Source organism: Anolis carolinensis, chromosome 4, assembly GCF_035594765.1.
Source record: "Anolis carolinensis isolate JA03-04 chromosome 4, rAnoCar3.1.pri, whole genome shotgun sequence".
Classification (NCBI taxonomy): domain Eukaryota; kingdom Metazoa; phylum Chordata; class Lepidosauria; order Squamata; family Dactyloidae; genus Anolis; species Anolis carolinensis.
In genome coordinates, this window is record NC_085844.1 from 119,649,845 (window position 1) to 119,673,651 (window position 23,807).

The 23,807-nt window shown below is 41.2% G+C and overlaps 1 protein-coding gene across 3 annotated transcripts in view; it reads right to left on the reverse strand.

Moving 5' to 3' along the window:
• Positions 1-11,614: 11,614 nt before the first annotated feature.
• The window catches only part of fars2 (phenylalanyl-tRNA synthetase 2, mitochondrial), a 303,084-nt gene continuing 290,891 nt past the window's right edge, over positions 11,615-23,807 (reverse strand). For all 3 annotated transcript variants that reach the window (XM_062977693.1, XM_003226858.4, XM_062977692.1), the window contains one exon: positions 11,615-11,924. In XM_062977693.1, the coding sequence (XP_062833763.1) occupies positions 11,829-11,924 (96 nt within the window). In that variant the 3' untranslated portion in view covers positions 11,615-11,828. The remainder of the gene's footprint in view (positions 11,925-23,807) is intronic.

The window sequence follows — 23,807 nt, forward strand, 5'->3', positions numbered from 1 at the left end:
CTGATATAAGGCGAGAAAAGAGAAGCAGAAATGTGAAAGCAAGGACTGTGTCGGGCTGTGGCGCAGCTGGTTAGTACCCAGCTGTAATAAATTACTACTGATCAAGAGGTCATGTGATCGAAGCCTGAGTCGGATTGAGCTCCCGACCTTTAATAGCATAGCTCGCTGCCCACCTGAGCAGCTTGAAAAACAGTTGCATCTGTTGAGTAGAAAAATCTAGGTACCGCTTTATGCGGGGAGGCTAATTTAACTAATTTACGACACCATAAAACTTCCAGCAATGTGCAGAAAGGAATGAGGAAGTACAACCATCAAGGACTCGGTGTCACAAGTGGGCGTTGAAGCGGTAGCTCCCCCTGTGGCAGGAATTGAGCATACCATCATGAAGCTGGAAGCTGGAAAATGTTAAATTGGCTCTGTGTCTATCTATATGTTATATATCTAATGGCAGTGAATGTTTGCCATGTATATGTGCATTGTAATCCACTTTGAGTCTCCTTCGGGGTGAGAAGGGCGGAATATAAGTACTGTAAATAAATACTGTAAATAAATAAATAAAATAAATTGAGAGATGGTGGTTTATACCCCGCCACCATCTCCCCGAAGGGACTCGGAGCAGCTCACAGAAGAACTCTAAGTGCTGCATATAAACAACAGTACATAAGCATATAGGTAAAGGTAAAGGTTTCCCCTGACATTAAGTCCAGTCATGTCTGACTCTGGTGGTTGGTGCTCATCTCCATTTCTAAGCCGAAGAGCTGGCATTGTCCATAGACACCTCCAAGGTCATGTGGCCGGCATGACTGCATGGAGCGCCGTTACCTTCCCGCCGGAGCGGTACCTATTGATCTACTCACATTGGCATGTTTTCGAACTACTAGGTTGGCAGAAGCTGGAGCTAACAGCGGGCGCTCACTCCGCTCCCGGGATTTGAACCTGGGACCTTTCGGTCTGCAAGTTCAGCAGCTCAGTGCTTTAACACACTTTGTCATATACACATTGACATAAATATAAAAACAACAACTGATAAAATTGTAAGAATTGTAAAAATTATAAAATTCCTAAAACGCAGTAGAACCTGTGAAATAAGCTGGCTATTTGCTATCTCTAGAGGACCTAGTATTGCATAGAAGGCAATGGTGAAGCACTCTTGAAATCTTTACCTTAAAACCGTATGATGAGACCATTGAAATTGGGGGCCGGGGGCAGGAAGATTGAAGCTGAAAACTGAATCTCAGCCCTGGCTCATGAAGATCTGTCTATTTATCTTTAATTTCTGGGTAAGACTGAAAGGAATGCCAGGATTGCCAGAAAATAGCCTAGCAAAACTATGTTTTCAGAACCAACTGCACTTAGCTCTTCAAAAGTACAATCCTAGTATAAAAAGATCATATCTTTTTCATAAATTTGGCTTTCCAGAACTGTATTTTCCCCAGAAATATAATTTATCAGTAAAGAAATAATTCAAGTTACACGCCAAGGATATCCAAGGAATTCGAGAGAAAGCTAAATGAGTTTCTGTAAGACTGACAATGTCTCATACATGTGTGATTTCTCAGTCTGCACCATGAAGACATTGTTTTGTTCCAAGTTTTGGGATGATTACAGCCATTGCGGATCTTTTAGACTGTTTGCGTTTCTGTATTCGTGCATTATTCTGCCTTTCCCTGCTGTCCCCTGACAAATGGCTTGGCATAAAAAAAGAAGTAAACACCTTTATTAATAATATATAATAGTGATAATTAAGAATGAAATATTCCAGCTGTGCCAGATAATTATTTATCATTTATCAAAGCTACGTGAGACAGTTGTAAATCATGTCTAGCCCTCTTTACGCAGAAAGGCATCCGTCACATGAAATGCTAATTTTATTTTTGTGTGTTTTGTTTAGCACATTGAACAAACTATAGCAGTGGAGTCAATGGAATGACCGGCTCACAACTTCCCTGACAGTAAAGTGGTGAATGTCCCTCATACCTTTAAGGGGGGAATGTTGACTGTTGTAATTATTTGGACAATAGGGCTTAAGAGTCTGGATAGCTCCTTAAAGTTCAGATTAAAATCTATTGCAGATCAACTTCCTCTACTTACAAATCTCCAACACCAGTGGCCAGTGCTCTACCTGGTCCAACTGACAGCCACTGCTCAGTTATTTCCTGGACAGAGTGAGCATATTGTGTGGAATGAAGGCTTAAACTGAGATATGGAGATGTCCAGAGTTACTTTACCACACTCTTTACTTTTAAAAAATAGCAATCAGATGTTCAGTTGGGGATCATAGAAGCCCCAACTACACTGACACGATGAGGGTTAAATGAAAAGTAATGTCTCCACTTTCTTTACTTGGGTTTGGATGGGAATATTTTAATAAATCAAACGCAGAAATAATCCTTAGAATGTGCTTTTTAATAATAATAATAATAATAATAATAATAATAATAATAATAATAATTATTATTATTATTATATTTTTGTACCCTGCCACCATCTCCCCAGAAGGACTCGGGGCGGCTTACAGATATAAAACCAACATACAATAATATCAAATACAAAAACACACAAATAAATTTAAAAGGCATTAAAAATCACAATCATTATAAAACACTTGAGAAACACAGCAATAAAAACATAAAATGAGCTGGGCAAAGTGCACTGAGTGGAACTTGTAAACAAGAAGGAAGTTAAGGTGCTACAAGGTCATGGGAAGAGCCTTGGACTGGGGTGAACACTGAGGCTATGTCAGGGAGTTAACCTTTTTAACTACCACTATTCACTTTTCCACATAATCACCAGACAATTGGATACATTTCTGCCAACGATGAACAAGTTTTCTGAAGCCGTCACGGAAGAAGTCAACACTCTGTTTCCGCAACCAACATCTCACAGTACCCATCGTGCACAGATCTTCCGATAGCCAAGCAAAGCAATAATGTGACCCACACGTTCTTGTGAAATGCCGATTATGCTTGAAATTTCTCTCTGAGTGATATGACGATCGTCCTGAATCAATCTGTCAACCTTTTGCTTGTGAAACTCGGTGGTTGCTGACTTCACAGGACATCCAACTCTTTGTTTGTCATGCATGTCAGATGTTCCCACCTCAACAACTTTAAACATACTCACCCAACGATGCACAGTACTCGCATCAACACAATCACCATAAACAGCATGCACTCTCTGATGAATCTCCTTTGGGGTGACACCTTCTGCTCTCAAGAATTCGATGACTACACGTTGCTTAAGTCGCATTGACCGACCGTCTGCGCAGGGTTCCATACTTCGCACTTTAACAACACAACCATTCAATGCTAAGGCTTCCCGGCATATGGAACTGTAGAGGAGAGTCTACTGAACAGGCCAGTACCTGCCGCATACTAGTACTCCATCTGTTGAGAAGTTACGAAGGTGGAGGCATTACTTTTCATTCAACCCTCGTATAATGCTGCTTTGAAACAACTCAAAACTATATTGGCCAAAACCCCAGTATATCCCAGATCCGGGGTGAAATCGGCTTCACAAAACACAGAGTAGACATCTACCCCTTTTGAAGTGTATTATATATTCCAGAACAGGGGCTGCCAAAAAGTGCCCTAAAGGCATGGCTGGGCACCAGGGGGTAACTGGCCCTTTGAATTGGGGTAATGGATTACCTCTGCTCCTACCTGTCGTTTCCTTTTTTTCCACCCTGGATACCTCTAAAGCGCAGGTGCACATCTCCTGGAAATGGGGAAAAAGCCCTAGCACTGCAATTTCAAGCCAGGTTCTGTGATCAATGTAATAATCACCCATCTGGCCTCAAACCAGTTCCAGACCTGTCAATCTGATCACCCGTGCAGCGAAACCAGTTCCACTCAAACCAGTTCCAAGCTGCATTATAGTGTTCGTGTAGATGTCCCTAAAGATCAGTTTAAATCCAGCCTTTCCCCCTTACTCCTACTTTTGCTTAGCTGGATCATCTGAGAAAAATTGTGATAATTTTCCCAAGGTCTTTTAGGATATGAAGGTAGCTTAAGAGGCATCCAGTGGAGTGCCTGAAAACAATGGATCTTTTTGTATTGTCGAAGGCTTTCATGGCTGGAATCACTGGGTAGCTGTGAGTTTTCCAGGCTGTACAGCCATGTTCCAGAAGTATTCTCTCCTGATGTTTGGCCCACATTTATGGCAGGCATTCTCAAAGATTGTGAGGTTTGTTGAAAGCTATGTAAGTGAGGTTTATATATCTGTGGAATGTCTAGGGTGGGAGGAAAAAAAAAACCTCTTGTCTGCCTGAGGTGTGTGAATGTTGCAAATTGGCCCCCTTGATTAGCATTGAATGGCCTTTCAGCTTCAAAGTCTGGCTACTTCCTGCCTGGGAGATCTTTTGTTGGGAGGTGTTAGCTGGCTCTGATTGTTTGTCTGGAATTCCTCTGTTTTTTTGAGTGTTGTTCTTTATTTATTGTCCTGATTTTAGAGGGTTTTTTAAAAAAAAATACTGGGAGCCAGATTTTGTTCATTATCATGGTTTCCTCCTTTTTTGTTGAAATTGTCCACATACTTGTGGATTTCAATGGCTTCTCTGTGTAGTCTGATATGGTAGTTGTTAGAGTGGTGCAGCATTTCTATGTTCTCAAATAATATGCTGTGTCTGGGTTGGTTCATCAAGTGCTCTGCTATGGATCACTTCTCTGGTTGAGTTAGTCTGCAGTGCCTTTTATGTTTTATGTTTGGGCAATGCTGTGTTTGGTGATCCCTATGTAGACTTGACTACAACTGTATGGTATACGGTAGACTCCTGCAGAGGTGAGTGGATCCGTCTTGTCCTTTGCTGAACATAGCATTTGTTGGATTTTCTTAGTGAGTCTGTATATAGTTTATATGTTATGTTGCTTCATTAGCTTCCCAATGCAGTCAGGAGTTCACTTGAAGTATGATAAGAACACGTTTCCTCTGGGTGGATCTTTGTCTTTACCCAAAACATGTTGTCTTCTCAGGGTTTACCCCCTCCTTCCCCTCACATCAGGTTCATCACAGGAATGACCTTGGCAGCTCACAGCTTCATTTCCATCCCACACATCTTCTCATTATTCCAAGCTGCAAATGATAAACACTTTCCCTTATATCACCAACTGTGTAGCACATACAATTATCCTGTACTACAAAGCATATGTTAAAACATGGCAAGAACTATGATCCCAAGTGGCATTGGAGAGGAGAAGCAAAGGTGATGATCATCTGGCTATGTTTGTTTTAAATAGTTTTTATTAAGGTAAAACAGTTGAATAAAATCATAGGTAGAAGGGACGGAAGGATTACTGTAATGGGGAAGGAAAGAAGAGGGAAAAAAAGTAAGAGAAAAGAGGGGGGAAGGGGAAGGAAGGGGGGAATAGTCCAGGTGTTATGGTTGAGCCTTATGGCTCCGATACTGGGAGACGTGGTCGTAAGACTCCTTGGGAGTCAGATACTCTCGAGGAGCGAGAAAGGAAGCGGCTGCGGGACTTATTTGCAGAACCATCTGACGAGGATTCCTTTGAGGGTTTTACTGAGAGAATGGAGGAAGAGATGGTTAGCTCAGAGGAGGATGACATGGAATGGACTCGTGTGAGGGAGGATTTGGGTGCCACTGGCAATGATAGTATGGAAGGCGATTGGGGACCTTCAGGATTAGACCCGTGGACAAGCTGGAGGGATGGGACGGGATCCACAGCTGGGGATGCTGTGGGGCGTAGTCAAAGGTGTTTCAGTTCTGTTGAGGAAAGTGATGAGAAAACGCCTGGAATTAGGGTAACAGCTGATAGTGATGAGGAGCTGTAAACTGGCATAAAATGAGGTTTGGAAGCAATGGCTAATTGCGTTGGGCAAGGTAATCTGGACGAACGCTTGGGCTCTGTGTGGGAAATTCCTGAAGACGGGTGTGATTCGTTTGCTGACTACGTAAGTTACCAAGGACACTGGGCATAGACGGCGGGAGGAACTGTGTGGGCTTTTGTTGTGCAACCTGTGCTTAATCTTAATAGCTTGGACCTCCATCGTCTTCTTGACGGACGCCATCTGTTTATTCTGGACTGACTGACTACGGCCTCGGACTCTCCTTCCTGTGATTATCGTTGGACCTGGTGAACTACAAACGTCTGTACCTGCCTTACGACCTTCGGACCGGATTGGAACTTCGCTGACTGCTTCTGCCCTTGAATGCTGCGTTTGTATCTGGAAATTGCTTGCTGTGTGGAGGAGTAACCTCTTAGTTACTCAAACATAGCTTTTGGCAGCAGAGAAGCATCTGCTGCCAGTTTTTTGTATTCCTTTGAACCTTTTGTTCACCAGCTTTTGTTTGTTTTAGTCCCAGGCTGAAGTAAGCTTTTTTGGTTTAACCCGGATTAAACTCCGGTTTAATCCGGTTTATCTTTTGAACGTTTTCCTTGTGTCTTTTTACTTTTAAGGCCAATGTTTGCCTAGCCCTTGTCTTTTACGGGCATTTTTGGTTCTGTAACTCCAATAAACTTTGTTATATCTTATCTTGTGGCGTTCTGTCCTTGACACCAGGATAATAAGGAAAAGGGATTGTACCCATTCTTCTTCTTTGCAATCAATCTGGAAAATTTCAAAAGTTCCATTCTATTGTTTGTTGCTTATTATTTCTTCAATTCCGTCCTTCCCATTCGTTCTCCTTTGTTCCGGGGCTTTCATACTTTGTCCTTTTCTTTCTGCCTATTTTTGGACTTCTATCATTTCTTTCTCTTTTATTTTTTCATATATTCTATAACCGGTCTCCAATCTGTATTTTTTATGTATCTTCCAGTATTTCTTTTCAGTAGGTATGTGAGCCTGTCCATATCCCTGATTTCAGTTAGTTTTTCTAGCCACTCCTCTTTTGTCGGTGTTAGCCCTTGTTTCCATAATTTGGCATAAGCCATTCTTGCAGCCGTAGTCAGAAAAACGAATAGGATATCTTTATTTCTATCCCATTGTTCTTCTTCGTCGGTCATGCTTAATAAAAAATACTCCGGTTTCAGTAGCAGTTTAGTTTTTAAGATCTCTTGACAAGTTATATGCACCGTTTTCCAATATTTTACTGCCCTTTTGCACGTCCACCAGGCATGATAGAACGTGCCTTCTTGTTCACCACACTTCCAACATTTATTTTGAGTACTTTTATACATTAATCCTAGTTTGTGTAGTGTCATGTACCACCGGTACGATGTTCTGAAATCAACCTCCGGGAGTTCTGGGGGACCCAAGGAAGTCTCAGAAGATGTTTGCACTATCAAAACATATCTTCCTGTCTCCCTCCCCATATAGCTACGTAGAGCTGAATGCCTGGCCACTCCTTCCGTCCGCTATCCCTGGCCACCCTTTCCACCCTCCACCAGTCACTACATCTAGTAAGTGGACGACTCCCCACTGTGAAAACTGCTGTTGTCTTCAAGACATTTCTGACCTATGGCGGCCCTAAGGTAAACCTATCAAAGGAATTTCTTGGCAAGATTTGCTCAGAAGGGATTTGAAATCACCTTCCTCTGAGGAAGAGCGAGTTCCACAAAGTCACCCAGTGGGTTTCATGGCTGAGCGGGATTTGAAGGCTTGTCTCCAGAGTCACAGTCCAAAGCTCAAACCACTACACCATGTTGGCTCATTTACAGTTGAATAAATTATTTGCTAACCCTATGGGAAACCAATTTAACAATGAATTACACCCCTACTAAACACAGCATATGCCTTCATTAAAAATCTAAATTACAATGTTTTATGATTCCCCCTCCCTGCCCACTGCCATGTAAACACACATCTCCACGGGTATTTTCTTTGCCAGACCTAGGAGAGTAGAAAGAGATACACACAGGTTCAGTACATATCAGACCCACTTAAAGTGGAAACTTTACTGCAGAGATTGTCTGAAGTAGTTTTGGAGATCCACTCCTTTTCAGATTTAAAAGGTGATGAAAATGACGATGAGCACTAACCTGTAAAAGACAAAAAGGCAATGATGAATCAGGCCAAAGTCCTAAAAAGCAGGCATGGGCAAACCGTGGCCCTAAAGGTGTTTTGGACTTCAACTTCCGTAATTCCTAATAACCTACCAGCTGTTAGGAATTGTGGGAGAAGTCCAAAACACCTGGAGGGCCAATGTTTGCCCATGTTTGTTCTTAAGAGATTTAACAGAACAGAGATGGACAACTTATAGCTCTCTGCCTGTTGTACTGTATCTTCGCTGAGTCCTAGCCAACATAGCTAATAGTGGTGAGAGCTACAGCCCAACTTTTGGAGGGGCAAAGGCTGCCCACCTCTGTACTAAAAGAGCCAAGTCCCTTTGAAATGCCCCGGATTAGTCCTGAATGAGCATGCACTTGGACTGTGCTGTAAGTCTATTACCAAAAATAAAGACATTCAGTCTCCCAGTCCATGACATCAAATGCCTGCTGTGGCTCTCTTTCAAAGAAAATCAATTTTGGCAATACTCAATACAACCGTGGAGTAGCAGGCAGATGTACGAACACCAATGAGAAATGCAGTCTCCAGACAGTGAAGGAAAACACAAAACCGAGACGAAAATACAGCATCTTTCAACAGCCATTACATGACCCAGCGAGATAAATGAAGTCTTGATTGTGAGCACTCTGTACTTGGCCCTTTTCAGATTAATGCTACTGTCCTGGGAATGTCAGTTTATGGTGGAATTCACTTGACTCTGAAGTGATGCAATTGCAAAGCAATTTGTGGCTCAGGTAAATCACAACTGTTTGCCTTTGTAACAGTTTCTCAAGGAAAGCCAGATAGACTAAATTAAGCTGTAGATCTGTTATGTAGCCCATTCCCAGCACGCTTCTGTCTACTGCAGCATCTTTTTGAACAAGGCTCATGTCTTAATTAAATTAGTTTGCAAGGGATTACCTCGATCACGTTCGCGCCAATGTAGCTTGACTCAGAAGTAAATCCCATTGTGTTCAAAGGGCCTACTCCCTTGTAAGTAGAAATAAGATTGCAGCCTACCATTAAAACTGCAAATGGAGTCCAGCACCACAGTCATTAAACATGTTTTCCCCTTATTAGTAAATATCTAACAAACAGTACATTGCTTCATTTAACATCAGGTCTGAGAGAGAGTTATATGAAACAAATGTATGGTAACATATGGTGGTGTGAGGAAGGCAATTCCTCCTTGGATTTCTATAAACCTTTAGATAAGACCTTTCCTCTTGGCCTTGATAGTCCCAAGTTAGCAACTTCTCCATCCCTGATTCTGCTATTTGTGGGAATTGATGCTTCTCATTATTTACAATCAAGACTGATTTGATTTTTGGGGACCCTATAAATGAGAGACCACCAAGAGCTCAGTTGCTTGCTCAGTTTTTTTGAAGTCGAGGCCATGGTTTTCCTTATTTAATCAATCCACCTGGAGCCCTCGGTGGCATAGTGGATTAAAGCCTTGTGACTTGAAGGTTGGGTTGCTGTTCTGAAAGCTGCCAGGTTTGAATCCCACCTGGGGAGAGCGCGGATGAGCTCCCTCTATCAGCTCCAGCTCCATGCGGGGACATGAGAGAAGCCTCCCACAAGGATGATAAAAACATCAAAACATCCGGGCATCCCCTGGGCAACATCCTTGCAGACGGCCAATTCTCCCACAGCAGAAGCGACTTGCAGTTTCTCAAGTCGCTCCTGACATGAAAAAAAAAAAACAAAACAAACCAATTCACCTATAACAGTGGTTCTCAACCTTTGGGTCCCCAAATGTTTTTGGCCTTCAACTCCCAGAAATCCTAACAGCTGGTAATTTGGCTGGGATTTCTGTGAGTTGTAGGCCAAAACACCTGGGGACCCACAGATTGAGAACCACTAATCTAGAATGCTGTCTTCCTCATTTCCTATTACTTTTCACTTTATTAAATCTTATTGTCTTTTCCAGTGAGTCATGTTGTGTCATTATATGTCCAAGGTATGATAACCTCGATCATTTTGGCATCTACTGAAAGTTTAGGTTGAATTCGATCTTGAATCCATTTGTCTGTCTTTTTGGCTGCCATTTTAGTTCAGATTCCTGGCAACATTCTTCATTGTTCATTTTCTATAACTATACAGTACATACAAACTGGAAATACTATGACATGGGTGATTCTGGTTTTGGTATTCAATTAAATATCTTTACAATTGAGGATCTTGTTACACATGGACGACTCTCAGCTAACTAAATATTATGTGAGGGAGTATATGGACCTCAACCTCATGAGTATTGAATGATGAATGTGGGAAACATGTGAGAGATGTTGGGAAAGATGTATAGTGCTCCCTCACTTATTGCAGGGGTTACGTTCCAGGACGTCCCGCAATAAGTGAAAATCTGCAAAGTAGGAGCACAATATTTATTTTAATAAATATAGTGTCTCTCCCTCCCTCCCACCCTCTCTCTTTTAATGTACTGTACTGTATTCTTTCTTGATCGCTGAGGTGCAGGCGGGGCCTACTGGGCCCTTTTGTGCCTGCGAGGGAGGGCGGTCCGTATTAAAAAACCCACAAAACAGAGAATCCGCAATAAGCGAATCAGCAATAAGTGAAGGAACACTGTATCATACAATGGAAAAGAATGGTCATGCCTAAGGCACTGTGTACGTGCCGTTTGTAAGCCACCTTGAGTCCCCCTCGGGGTAGAGAAAAGCGGGATATAAATATGGTGAATAAATAAATAAAATAAAATAAATTCATAATTCACTCATACAGTACTGGGCAGGCCTGTAGCGAGGGGGTTGTTTTAGGGGTTCAAATCCCCCGCCAAATTTTTCAAGTTATAAAAAAAATCTGGTTTACTCATGAATTTTAACTGGTTAACCAAATCCCCATGCTAAGTCTATGAGATGCAAAACATTAAGAGTCCCTCCAGGCACTATCTCAAGCAGATATTGACAGGTTTGTAGCGGGGAGGGGTGTGTGCTAGGGGTTCAACCCCCCCCCCCTCCGAAATTTTCAAAACCCCTCCCAAAAATTTTTTCTGGCTACGGCCCTGGTACTGGGGTATTCATAAGGAGGATAGCTGTGAAGGAGAAGGACCTAGTTTTTCATCCATTCATTCCTAACATCCTCAGCAGCATTAGCTGGAAAACATGACACTGTGAACCATACATTTCCTTTACTCCATATTCCTGTAGAAATCTTGAGACCTATGGTGCCCAAGTGGTGCAAATTATGCACAGGAAGAAAATATTAGTACCTTTGGAAAAACACCAAAGTTTGCAGAAGTACAAAAAAACCCTACAGTATTAAGGAGATAACGTCTCGACAAAAACTGATGGCATTATTGCATGTGTGTGTGTGTTTATGGCTATTTTATCCCACCACATTGTAGCATAACAGTGACTTTCATGTTTCTCCCTGCTTCTTGGCCACATGACTTTATGATATGAGCTGGTTATGGGATCAAAGCCAGGCACCTCTTCAATCTGCTCCCCATATCCCACTAGCTTTGGAGCAGCTATTTGGAGCTCCAAAGTAAGTGGGTGGGTGGTTGGTGTGGAGGGAGGGGATAACTAGCACATCAACCCAAAAGAAAAGAGACATATCCTGGCATAAACTGTGGTAACCTATACCTTTGTATGCCAATAACATGAGCCTAGCCATGGCCTTTAGTTTAATCAAGTACAGGTTAATAACATACAACAAACCCAACAAGATGTTTATTGATCTTCATAGGAACTGCAATGTTATTCATCTTTATTATGAAGCTGGTACATCATTGCCAAAGGCTTTCACAAATGAAAATAGTTTTTAACAGTCAGAAATGTTTAAGAAATAAAAGAAAATTAGAGAATTGAAAGCCACAATGTCAGAATCTTCCCTCCACTCCTAGTTCTTGTACAACTGATTTCTCAATGGCACGATGAATGCTGCTCACTTCCTTCTGAGTCAAAGTCCTTTCCAAGTGTCGGTAAGTGATCTGGTAACAATGACTGACCCTTTTTGTCCTAGAAAACACAAACCAGATGTTAGGTGTTAGACATACATCAAATTGTGTACCTTTAAAGAAAGGGAGGGGGAGTTGATCCCTGCAGTTATCTCCTGGTTTTCTTGACATGTTGCTCTATATTTTCTTGAGTTACCAAAGCAAAAGGGATAGTGCCAGAGTCATCAAATCCCTTTGGTAATACATAATTCACTTTGACAGAGTAGAGAACAGCAAAATCCATTTCTTTTCCCAACTTGTTTCTCAAATGTACAACCACTGCATTTTTGCATCTTTTAATATTATCTCCAATCTAGAAACCTTGAAGCAGCAATCATGTGCCCCTCTATGGACATGTCATTAGAAAATAACTTCAAAAACATTATAATGAATGAGTTAACACCTAAAAAAGCAAATTCACATGTAAAGTTGATCTGTGATTTCTATAGCTTCCACCCATAGGTAGTCTTGCTCTAAGCCAGTGGTTCTCAAACTGGGGTCCCCAGATGTTTTTGGTCTTCAACTCCCAAAAATCCTAACAGCTGGTAAACTGGTTGGGATTTCTGGGAGTTGTAGGCCAAAAACATCTGGGGTCCCCAGGTTGAGAATTACTGTTCTAAGCAGTGACTGGGGCGGGAGGAGGGCACCCAAAACAATGTTTGCCAGTCCAGACTAGCTCTTTAGAGTCTACAATTTTGAAAACAAATGCCATATATATACACACACACACACACACACACACACAAAAATAGAGAGAGAGAGTGAGAGTGAGTGAGAGAGAGAGAGAGAGAGAGCGAGAGCTTAAGGAGCCTGCTATCCCACCTTTTGGAATCGGTCTCTTCCTATCCGACTATGAGGTGTACCCAACTTTCCCTGCATCAACTCTAGGATAGGCCAAAAATGCAGCTGTGCTGCCCACAAATGATACTGTGTGATATTTCCCTGGCTCCTTAAGCTTCCAATTTGTTTAACTCGCCAGGCTGTGGCACAGGCTGGTGAGCAGCCTGCTACAATAAATCACTCTGACCATGAGGTCATGAGTTCGAGGCTAGCCCGTGGCGGGGTGAGCACCCGTCAATTAAAAAATAAAAAATAGCCCCTGCTCGTTGCTGACCTAGCAACCCGAAAGATAGTTACATCTATCAAGTAGGAAATAAGGTACCACTTATAAAGTGGGGAGGCAAATTTAACTAATTTACGACGTTGGAATGAGGAAGTACCGTCACAGTGGATGATGAAGCAGCTGCTCCCCCCTGTGGCCAGAATCGAACATCCCCTCAGGAGAAGGTTAAATTGCCTCTGCGTCTGTCTCTGTCTGTGTATATGGACATTGAATGTTTGCCCTATATGTATATAATGTGATCTGCCCTGAGTCCCCTTCAGGGTGAGAAGGGCAGAATATAAATAATGTAAATAAATAAATATATAAATGGCATTAGTTTTCAAAACTGGAGATTCCAGAGAGCTAGTTTGGACTGGCAAACATTGTTTTGGGTGCCTCCATTCAAAACAGCTGATTTTTGTTTCTCAAGTGACCAGACATGTTTTCCAATTGTGGAATCCATCACGTCTAGTCCCCAGTGTTTGATGAAGTGGGTTGGCATGGGTCAAAATGCTCTCTAACCCTTGGATCATGTCCATCCCACATAGATCAACTGAGCTATGGGTTTGTTTTCTGGCCACTACCATGCTGCTACATGCTGAACATGAAAATGCAACATTCTGTTAGAAAATTACAGACTTCTTTTACTTAACTGCATGGCTTCCAATGTCTACCCAGAAGTTGCCAAAAAATCTATACTATACAGCCCAAGCCTTATGATATTACCTCTCCACAATGGAGAAATTATGTGGCATTTATCAAACTGCCATGCTCGCTCAGTGAAACACAGTGAAACTAAAATCAACACGACACACCTAAAATAGGTAACAACTGAATACCATTTGTTTTCACCAAGACTTCCCAGATGAAACCACTAAAATGTATTGCGAGTGATCTACAGCCTATCCTGGGCAATAGCATTTTCCTCAAATAAACCTCAAGGTTACGTGCCAGAAGCAACAGCCTGTAGATTGGAATCACAAACACAGGAACTAGATCCAGATGCCATCTATATTCCCATATCCACTATGGCAAAACATGTTTCAGGACCTGATGATCTCATCTACAATCTCAGGAGTTCATTCATTTGTTCATCTTCCAGTGTAACATTTGTTATTTACCAGAAATGGCCTACAGCTGGACAAATGGGCCAGTCTCTAAACAAAGAAGAATCTGGCAACAGGTAAAGTCATGTTCAAAAATCAGCAGGGGAATTGGATCCAGGACTTTTTAAGAAATGACATTCTGATGTGAAAAAATGAACAAGAATTCATCAAGAGATTCGGGGCTTTGTAGTTTGGTGAGCCATCAACACTCTTAGGCAAAGAAAACAACAACTCTCATGATTCCACTGCATAAACAACAACAACAACAACAACAACAACAACAACAACAACAACAAACCTTATTTTTATATCCTGCCTCCCGATGGGACTTGGAGCAGTTTACATGAAGAGCAAGCATTAAGCCATGGTAGTTCCAAACCATGTACTGAAGTGATTTTATACCTTCCCATCTATACATAATATTCTGCTCCTAACCTACAATGTGCTTTTTACCTATAACTCATTTTTCAATTTTTTAATTTGGTACCTTTTGGAAACACATTCCCTGAATACAAAACATGCTTTGCACAGGAGTCAGCCGTTTTTGGGTACTATATAGCAGCAATGCATTTATGAAACTCTCTCAGTTCAGTTATAAAGTTATCCATCTATTTCTGCTAGCTCATCAAAATTGTGTTGTTGTAACTACTACATTTAAAGACTGCCCCCCACCCAAGCTCATAATAGCCCTTAAATGCTTTTAAAGCTTCTGCAAGGGTTTTTGTATGCTCACTCTATTATACATTTCCATTCCATTATTCTATCTCCAACACACAACTTGTATTTGATTACGTTTCCCAATGAGGCATCTATCTGTCCAACAGAGGATCTAGTCCAAGGGCACCGTTTCTTTTCCAGCTGTACATTTTGTTTTCAATGGTTCTTTTCCAAGAAACTGTGAGGCTGCCATGGACAAAACAGAGCAAAAGACAACATGTTCTCCAGATTATCCTCAGCTGAATTGTGGCTTCCACTGTTGGCTATTAAAGGAGGAAGAAATTGAGGCTGAAATGTGACTGCATTTGGATACAGCTGATGGTATTATTTCTCAGAGTGCATTGAGAACAGGCAGCTGGAGCGATCTCTCAAGATCCCATTGCAATTGCTTCTCTTGAGACACCCCAAAGTCTACGTTGGAACCAATTGAAGAGACACAACAACAAAGCTTTTGTAGAATTGAGACCATCTCATCAGATATGCAATGTGTTGTCCTCAGGTGACATATGTGCACACAGACACACAGATGGAAGTGGTGGTGGAATGTAAATAGAATAGTCAAAATGAAATTTTATGAAATGTAGGCTTATGTCATGCTAAAAAAAAGCTGACAAGAAGAAAACCAATTCATCTGAAATGCACTGGATAAGAGTTCTATGGATACTGTGGACAGCCAAAAAGACAAATATATAGGTCCTACAACAAAACAACCCGTAACATTCACTAGATGCCAAGATGACTAAACTGAAACTGTTGTACTTTGGCCTATCTTGCAAAGACATGACTCACTAGAATAGACAATAATGTTTGGTAAGATTGAAAACGGTAGGAAAAAAGGAAGGCCATGTTACAGATGGATAATATCAATCAAGCAAGCCATGGTCCTGAGTCTGCAAGACCTGAGGAAGTCTGTTGATGTTGAGGTGACATAGAGCTTGAGATTGACTTGATGTCAGTTAACAACAAAATTTCGAACAGCACAATCTTATGTGCACAGAATAAATAAAATAGGAGCTAAAAAGAAACTTGGGACTTTTACCTCCACTGTGTTTTTTCCTTTTATCGATCGTGTATTACTACAAGTGCTGAAGAACACATTGAGTAAGACAAGTGGGACACTGCTTCCCCTTACACTTGCCAGACAATCTAGTCTATAGTGCCTTTTCCCACAACAGCTTATCTCTGTTGCAGAAAAAGAGGGTTTTCTCAATAGAAGAGTCTACATCTTTAACTGTTAATATACTGCTATGTTTCTGAGTGGGACAGTGAAAACTAATACCAGCACAGAGGCGAGATGGAAGAAGATGTTTCTCTGTGTCATGGTGGTTGTGATTGTTAGAGGTGTGTGAATATGTGTGGTATGAATGGATGGGTAAATGAGTGTGGGTATGTAGGGAAGGAGAAAGGGAGAGAGGAAAAGAGAGAGAGAGAAGAGTCTAGATCAGGCATGGGCAAACTTTGGCCTTCCAGTTGTTTTGGACTTCAACTCTCACAATTCCTAACAGCGGTAGGCTGGTAGGAATTGTGGGAGTTGAAGTCCAAACACCTGGAGGGCAAGAGTTTGCCCATGTTTGGTCTAGATCAGTGGTTCTCAACCCAGATGTTTATGGCTTTCAACTCCCAGAAATCCCAACAGTTGGTAAATTTGCTGGGATTTCTGGGAGTTGTAGGCCAAAAACATCTGGGGACCAAAGGTTGAGAACCACTGGTCTAGATGGATAAATAGAGGGATGACTACAGATGGTGAATGTATGGATGGAGGATAGCGTGGTGTGATGTTCTAAATCTTAGCTTTGGTCCACATGCATTGTCAGTATATGGCTCCCAACCACTTTTCTGTGAGGGAACACTGGGAGTTATTTTATAGAGAAAACTAAAGTTCATCTGTAATTGTTTTGATGTAATATGAAATTGTACTTATAGTTTAAAGCTAGCTGTTGGTGTGTATGTCTGTAATGCAGCATGTAATCCAGTAGTAAAACAGTTAAATGCATAGAGTGGAAATGTATTGCTAGAGCGAAGCAGTTGGAGCTTCCGGAATGTGACAAGATATTAGTCATGTTTACGATAACACTGGAATGTGGGATGGTGCTTCTCATGGGGGCTTTTGAAGAAGTCGGAGGGAAAACTGTTATGGTCTGGCATGCTGTGTAAATAATATATATATACTGTATCTGCAATAAAGCTCAAGCCGCTGTCTACAGCTGACAACTGAAAAAATAAAGTTCATCTGGCCAAACACTGAGGAAAACACTGACTGTCAGGATTCTTCCTTAGTCCTACCTAGAGATCTTCCTTGCCACTGACCTAACCTTTGAACACAATGAAAAGGTTGACCTGGAAGTGAAAGGAATAGAAAATACAAGGCCATTCTTATTTTCCCCTCTCCTTCATTTCTTGGAACCAAGGGAAAGAGCTAGGCAAGCACTTAAGTCTCATAAAGGCATTTTTTTTCTTTGCATGTTGTGTATTTTTGTGTGTCTGGATTGCTCACAAGCACTTGCTATGACTGCAACAAGCAAACTGAATGTGCACTTAAAATAGCTTTTTTGGGATGGAAAGACAATGGGTTTTACACAAGATCAAATATGTTATACTCATTAACACTAAGAAGGATCTAAAAAGGATTTTGACAAATATGTTTTAAAATGCAAACAATTACAGAAACAACAGAAACATGATTTAAAAGTTTTATATAATTTTAAAAAAATGTATGGTTATAAAAACAAAGAAAATGCTATTTATTTCATCAATCTGTTACAAGTCCTATACTAATGCATTATTCCACAGGTTATCATGTGCTGTGATAATATATATTGCTATTACTGCTACAGCATGTAATAAAGGCCACCATATCGAACAGAATGTGTCAGTTGCCTGATTATTTCTTTGACCTTTACTAAGGGCCGGAAGCTTTTCGACACATGTGCTGGGTACTGATGGACAAATCAGTTGACTTTCAATTCATGCAATTTCTATAGCAAATCAATTCGGTCCAATTTCCATAATTAGTTTGTGTTTCTTTAAAATAAAAAACTGTGTCAAAGCCTTTGTTTTTTATAGGCTGTTTCCTGCACTTTGTGTGGGACTTTCCAAATTGAGTCATATTTTTGTCCACCGTTCCTCCTAATATAAACATTATTATGTGCAACATTTACTAATACAGACCTTGTTATATGCAGTGTTTCATAATATAAGCGATTTGTGTACAACTTTTGTAGTGTGTTACTTTTGCTAAGGCATGCATTTTTATATGGAATCTTCTTTCTCTATGTGTGTGCATGTTTGCACATTTTTATATGCAACTAGCTGTGCCCGGCCACGCGTTGCTGTGGCGAAGTCTGGTGGTATGGGAAATAAAGTATTGAGGAATTGGTGGTAGTTAAGGTCAAGGGTAAAGGTTTTCCCCAGACATTAAGTCCAGTCGTGTCTGACTCTGGGGGTTGGGGCTCATCTCCATTTCTAAGCCGAAGAGCCGGCGTTGTCCGTAGACTCCTCCAAGGTCATGTGGGATGACTGCATGGAGCGCCGTTACCTTCCCGCCGGAGCAGTACCTATTGATGCACTCACATTTGCATGTTTTTGAACTTCTGGGTTGGCAGAAGCTGGAGCTAACAGTGGGGGCTCTCTCCACTCCCCCAATTCAAACCTGCGGCCTTTCAGTCCAGAAGTTCAGCAGCTCAGCGCTTTAACACGCTGCGCCATCAGGGGATATTATTTCCTAAAGGTTGTGAATATACAATATTTCTGATTGGTTTTTTTTTTGTTTGCTGGAGGCAAGTATGAATGCTGCAATTAGGAAAAATGATTAGGATGTAATGGCCTTGCAGCTTTAAAGCCTGGCTGTTTCCTCCCTGCGTGAATTTTTTGTTGGGAGGTGTTAGCTGGCCCTGATTGTTTCCTGTCTGGAATTCCCTTGTTTTCAGAGTGGTGTTGTTTGCGATATTTTATGTGCTTCTACTGTCTGTGGCCCTGAGAAAACAGAGGATTTGCCAGACTTTGATGATGGGAATACTTTGTTGGGAGGTGTTAGCTGGCCCTGATTGTTTCCTGTGTGGAATTCCCCTGTTTATTTACTGTCCTGGTTTTAGAGATTATATTGTTCTGCATTATTCTATCCCAGTAATTATTTCATATTAAAGAAGAATCTCACTTATCCAACATTCGCTTATACAATGTTCTGGATTATCCAACGCAGTCTGCCTTTTCATAATCAATGTTTTTGTAGTCAGTGTTTTAAATTCATTGTGATATTTTAGTGGTAACTTTGTAAATACAGTACAGTAGAGTCTCACTTATCCAACATAAACGGGCCGGCAGAATGTTGGATAAGCGAATATGTTGGATAATAAGGAGGGATTAAGGATAAGCCTATTAAACATCAAATTAAGTTATGATTTCATAAATTAAGCACCAAAACATCATGTTAGACAACAAATTTGGAAGAAAAAGTAGTTCAATACACAGTAATTCTATGTAGAAATTATTGGATTTATGAATTTAGCACCAAAATATCATGATATATTGAAAGCATTGACTACAAAAATGCGTTGGATAATCCAGAACGTTGGATAAGCGAGTGTTGGATAAGTGAGACTCTACTGTAAATACTACATAGCATTATTGCGCATGGAACTACTTTTTCTGTCAAATTTGTTGTATAATATGATGTTTTGGTGCTTAATTTGTATAACGATTACCTAATTTGATGTTTAATTGGCTTTTCCTGAATCCCTTCTTATTATCCAACATATTCACTTATCCTGCCGGCCTGTTTACGTTGGATAAGTGAGACTCTACTGTATATTTCTAATCTTATATTATCTGCTCAGAACTGGATTATATGAGGCCCCTTCTTCACAGCTGTATAAAATGCACACTGAAGTGGATTATATGGTAGTGCGGAGTCAAGATAATCCAGTGCAAAGCAGATAATATAAGATTATAAATGGGTTATATAGCTGTGTGGAAGGGCCTTGAGTCTACACTGCCATATAATCCAGTGCAAATTAGATAATCTGTGGAAGAAGACTCAGTGAGGCCTAAATCGGCCTGTCCCCTAACTGAAACCTGGCTGTCCCTTGGTTGCTAGGCAACCATGTGGGCAGAGATTAGCCCTCTAAACTGGCAGCAATTGGATAAAAAAAATATTGCTCTCCCTCTAATTAGGACTTTATTTTTCTTTTCTTTTTGTTGTATCAACCTTGAGGCGTGGATGATGGGTTGTGTTGTCAAATTTTGAGGTTGGGGGGCCTGTACTTTTGTTGTTTTGTGAATTGCCGTGATGCCATCACTCTTTTATATATATAGATTGGGCCATGAAAATCCACTGGGTGACCCTGGGCAAGTTGCACGCTCTCAATTCCAGAAAACCCTGTGATAGGTTCACAATGGGGATGCCATACATTTTACTAGTTTTTACTTTAGCTTTACTTGTTTAATGTGATTTATTTTAATAGTTATATATTTAATTCTATTTTAATGTTTACATTTTGTATATTTTAAATTGCACTGTTTTTAAGGTTGTGAGCAACTTTACATGTTGATCAAAGGAGAAAGGTTAAAGGTAAAAGTTTTCCCCTGACATTAAGTTCAGTCGTGTCCAACTCTGGGTGTTGGTGCTCATCTCCATTTCTAAGCCAAAGAGCCAGCGTTGTCCATAGACACCTCTAAGGTCATGTGGACAGCATGACTGCATGGAGTGCTATTACCTTCCCGCCAGAGTGGTACCTATTGATCTACTCACATTTACATGTTTTCGAACTGCTAGGTTGGCAGAAGCTTGGGCTAACAGCGAGAGCTCACCCCGCTCCCTGGATTCAAATTGCCGACCTTTCAGTCAGCAAGTTCAGCAGCTCAATGATTTAACCCGCTGCACGACCGGGGACTCCAAAAAAGAGAAAAGCAGATAATAAATAAATAGCAGGAGGAGGAAGATGAAGAAGAACAAGAAGAGTGCAGTGGTGTATTTTTACATGCATATAGTATTAGTCCCTGAAATAAGGATCCAAAATAATTCAGAAATGTAGACTAAACAAAATTCTTCCCCATCCATAACACTAGAAGAGAGCAACTTCTCTTCCCACCCAATCACCCACAACTTCCTTTTAAATGTGAACAAAAACTGCCAGCTTTAAAAAAGATTTTTTTTTAAAAGTCCTTCTGATTTTTTGGTAACTTGGACTACCTCTGGAAATCCCTCTCCTTCAACTATATATTCCCAATCCCCGAATCAAACTCTTTCTCTAACTTTCTGTCACTTATTTATTGCAGGCTAGAACTGTAGGTAACTATTGTATCTCACAATGCTGAAAAATGCTGCTCTGGAGAATGTAGTTCCCACACTGTTAACAACTGAAACATCAAGCCAAGGAATGGAAACTGTAGTTCTGCTCAGTCAGCCCACACAAAGGATTAACACTGAGTAGGGAGGACGTTGTTTACTTAAACTGCACCTTCCAACAACTCCATCCACCCTGCAATCACACAGCCTCTTTCTTCTTTCATTAAGCTTTAATTGATCTTAGTGTTACAATAGACTCAGCAGCAGCCTGCGGCTTTTGGGTAATGAAACACAGTAAAATACAGTGCGGCAAAGCACAAGGCAGGTGCGGGAAAGAGGGAGGTGAACAGCAGAGAGTTATTGATGGATTCTGATGCCACAAAGGGACAAGGAAAGAAAACAAAGCCTACTTTCAACAAATAAAACAACCAGAAAAAATAGACAGCATCATGTTGTGTAATACTGGAGAAAAACAAATAAACAAACAAACAACGAATTTTGTGTCTTAAAAAATGACAACCCAGGAATTAACATTCCAGGTATATCAAAGCAATTAGCCTCCCTGGGCTAGTTCCTGGAACTTAACCAAGTCTGCAGGCCTCTGTTTTATTGCTTGCAGTACTTTTAGCGACTGTACTCAAAGACATCAGAAAGTGCAGAGCTCCATTTAAAACAAGCAAGTAAACCCAACTTTTCCTCTCTGGACTTCCATCCTCTAACTTGAATCCCTTCTAATCTGCACAGCACTGGGTGGCAAAATTATTCTCCTTGTTACTTGTTATGTATAAGTGCATTGAAGCACTGAGCTGGAGACCGAAGGTCCCAGGTTCAAACCCCGGGAGCGGCGGGAGCAGCCCCTGTTAGCTCCAGCTCCTGCCAACCTAGCAGTTCGAAAACATGCCAATGTGAATAGATCAATAGGTACCACTCCGGCAGGAAGGTAACGGCGCTCCATGTAGTCATGCCGGCCACATGACCTTGGAGGTGTCTACGGACAACGCTGGCTCTTTGGCTTAGAAATGGAGATAAGCACCAACCCCCAGAGTCAGACATGACTGGACTTAATGTCATGGGAAACCTTTACCTTTACTTATAAGTCATCGTCCATAGCTCCATAACTCCCCAAAACATAATCCTTTCACTACTCATATATCCCTCTATATCTGGGATTCTCAAACTGTGCTCCATAGAGTCCTTGGGGCTCCACAAGTAATGGTGAGGGGATCGCAGCATGATGCTGCTTCCCGCCGCCTCCTCTTTCCGCCTCCTGAGAAATGCAGGGAAATTAAAATTTGGAGCTGCCGAAACAGCAACCTCAACAGCAGTAGGAGGAGCAGGAGCAGGAGGAGGAGCAGCAGCAGGAGGAGGAGCAGGAGCAGGTTTTCCCAGGGCAGAGATCCTTTCCCCCTCAACTTCCTCACCACCTAGACCCTTTTTCTTGCTACCCAGGCCTTTATCCCCCTCTCCCTGCCTTCTTTGCTTTCAAAACCTTATTTCTCTCCCACCTGTCAGGGTGTGCTAGATTGTGCTTTTCCTGGATGGCCCCTGGGGTTGCTCCGATGATGATGATGATGATGATGATGGGTGCTTTGATTGTGCTTTTCCTGCATGGCAGAAGGGGATTGGACTGGATGGCCCCTGGGGTATTCCACTGAAATACTGTTACGTTTATGTTGGTTAAGATTGTTCTTCATTTTAAATATTCTTTCTTTCCTTCTTTCCTTCTGCACCACAAACAAGATGTGTGCAGTGTGCATAGGAATTTGTTTTTGTATTTTTTCAATTAGTTCACACAAATGCTCTCCATCTATCTGCCACTGGCCTGGCCCATCTGCCAAATTTTAAAAAGCAACGTGGTCCCTGTTTCCAAAAGTTTTTCAATGTCTGATACACACACACACACACACACACTATACATAATATATAATATAATATAATATAATATAATATAATATACAAACATTTATTGAGGCTCCACAAGAAACTTTTGCTTCAAAAAGGGCTCTGTGGCTGAAAAAGTTCAAGAACCCTGCTCTAGATCCATTGCTATTCACCATTCAAATATATTTCTGTTGCTTAAAAAGACATCCTTCTTCTGAAAGTGATGTCTTCACATCAAGGGTCGCAGTGACCTCCTCTGCCAAGGCCCTTTCACACTGCACAATTATACTACAAAGACCCTGTCAACAATAACAATTTAATGCAGTTCGAAGTTGGCTTCAAACTGTGGCTGCTACCCAACGAAAGTGCTCAAAAGAAAGCCTTTACTGCACATGAGTGCTCTTTAGTTTGTGTAATCACCATCCAGGCCTCAAAATGGCTCCAGGATTTGCTATGTAATCATCTGCACAACTAAAAAAACCCACTTTCATTAACACTAGTTTGAAACAGACCTAAGTGGTGAATGTGAATGGGTGCTATGATTCAAGTTTAATTTCCACAGCTGCATCTTATGGAATGTCCCTCCCTAATCTGTAGATCCCAGCATTACACAGGACAATTAAAGTGGAATCATAGCACTATAAATTGCAGAATGTGTAATATCTTATCTCCAGATTTCTGTAAGTAGGCTGCAAAATGGTGGAGACTAGGTCCATTTATATAACAAAACAAATACCCTCAAGAGCATTGTGAACCAACACAGGGGCCTCAGCTTCAACTTATTTAAGCTTCAACTGTACTAGAAGGAGATCAGCT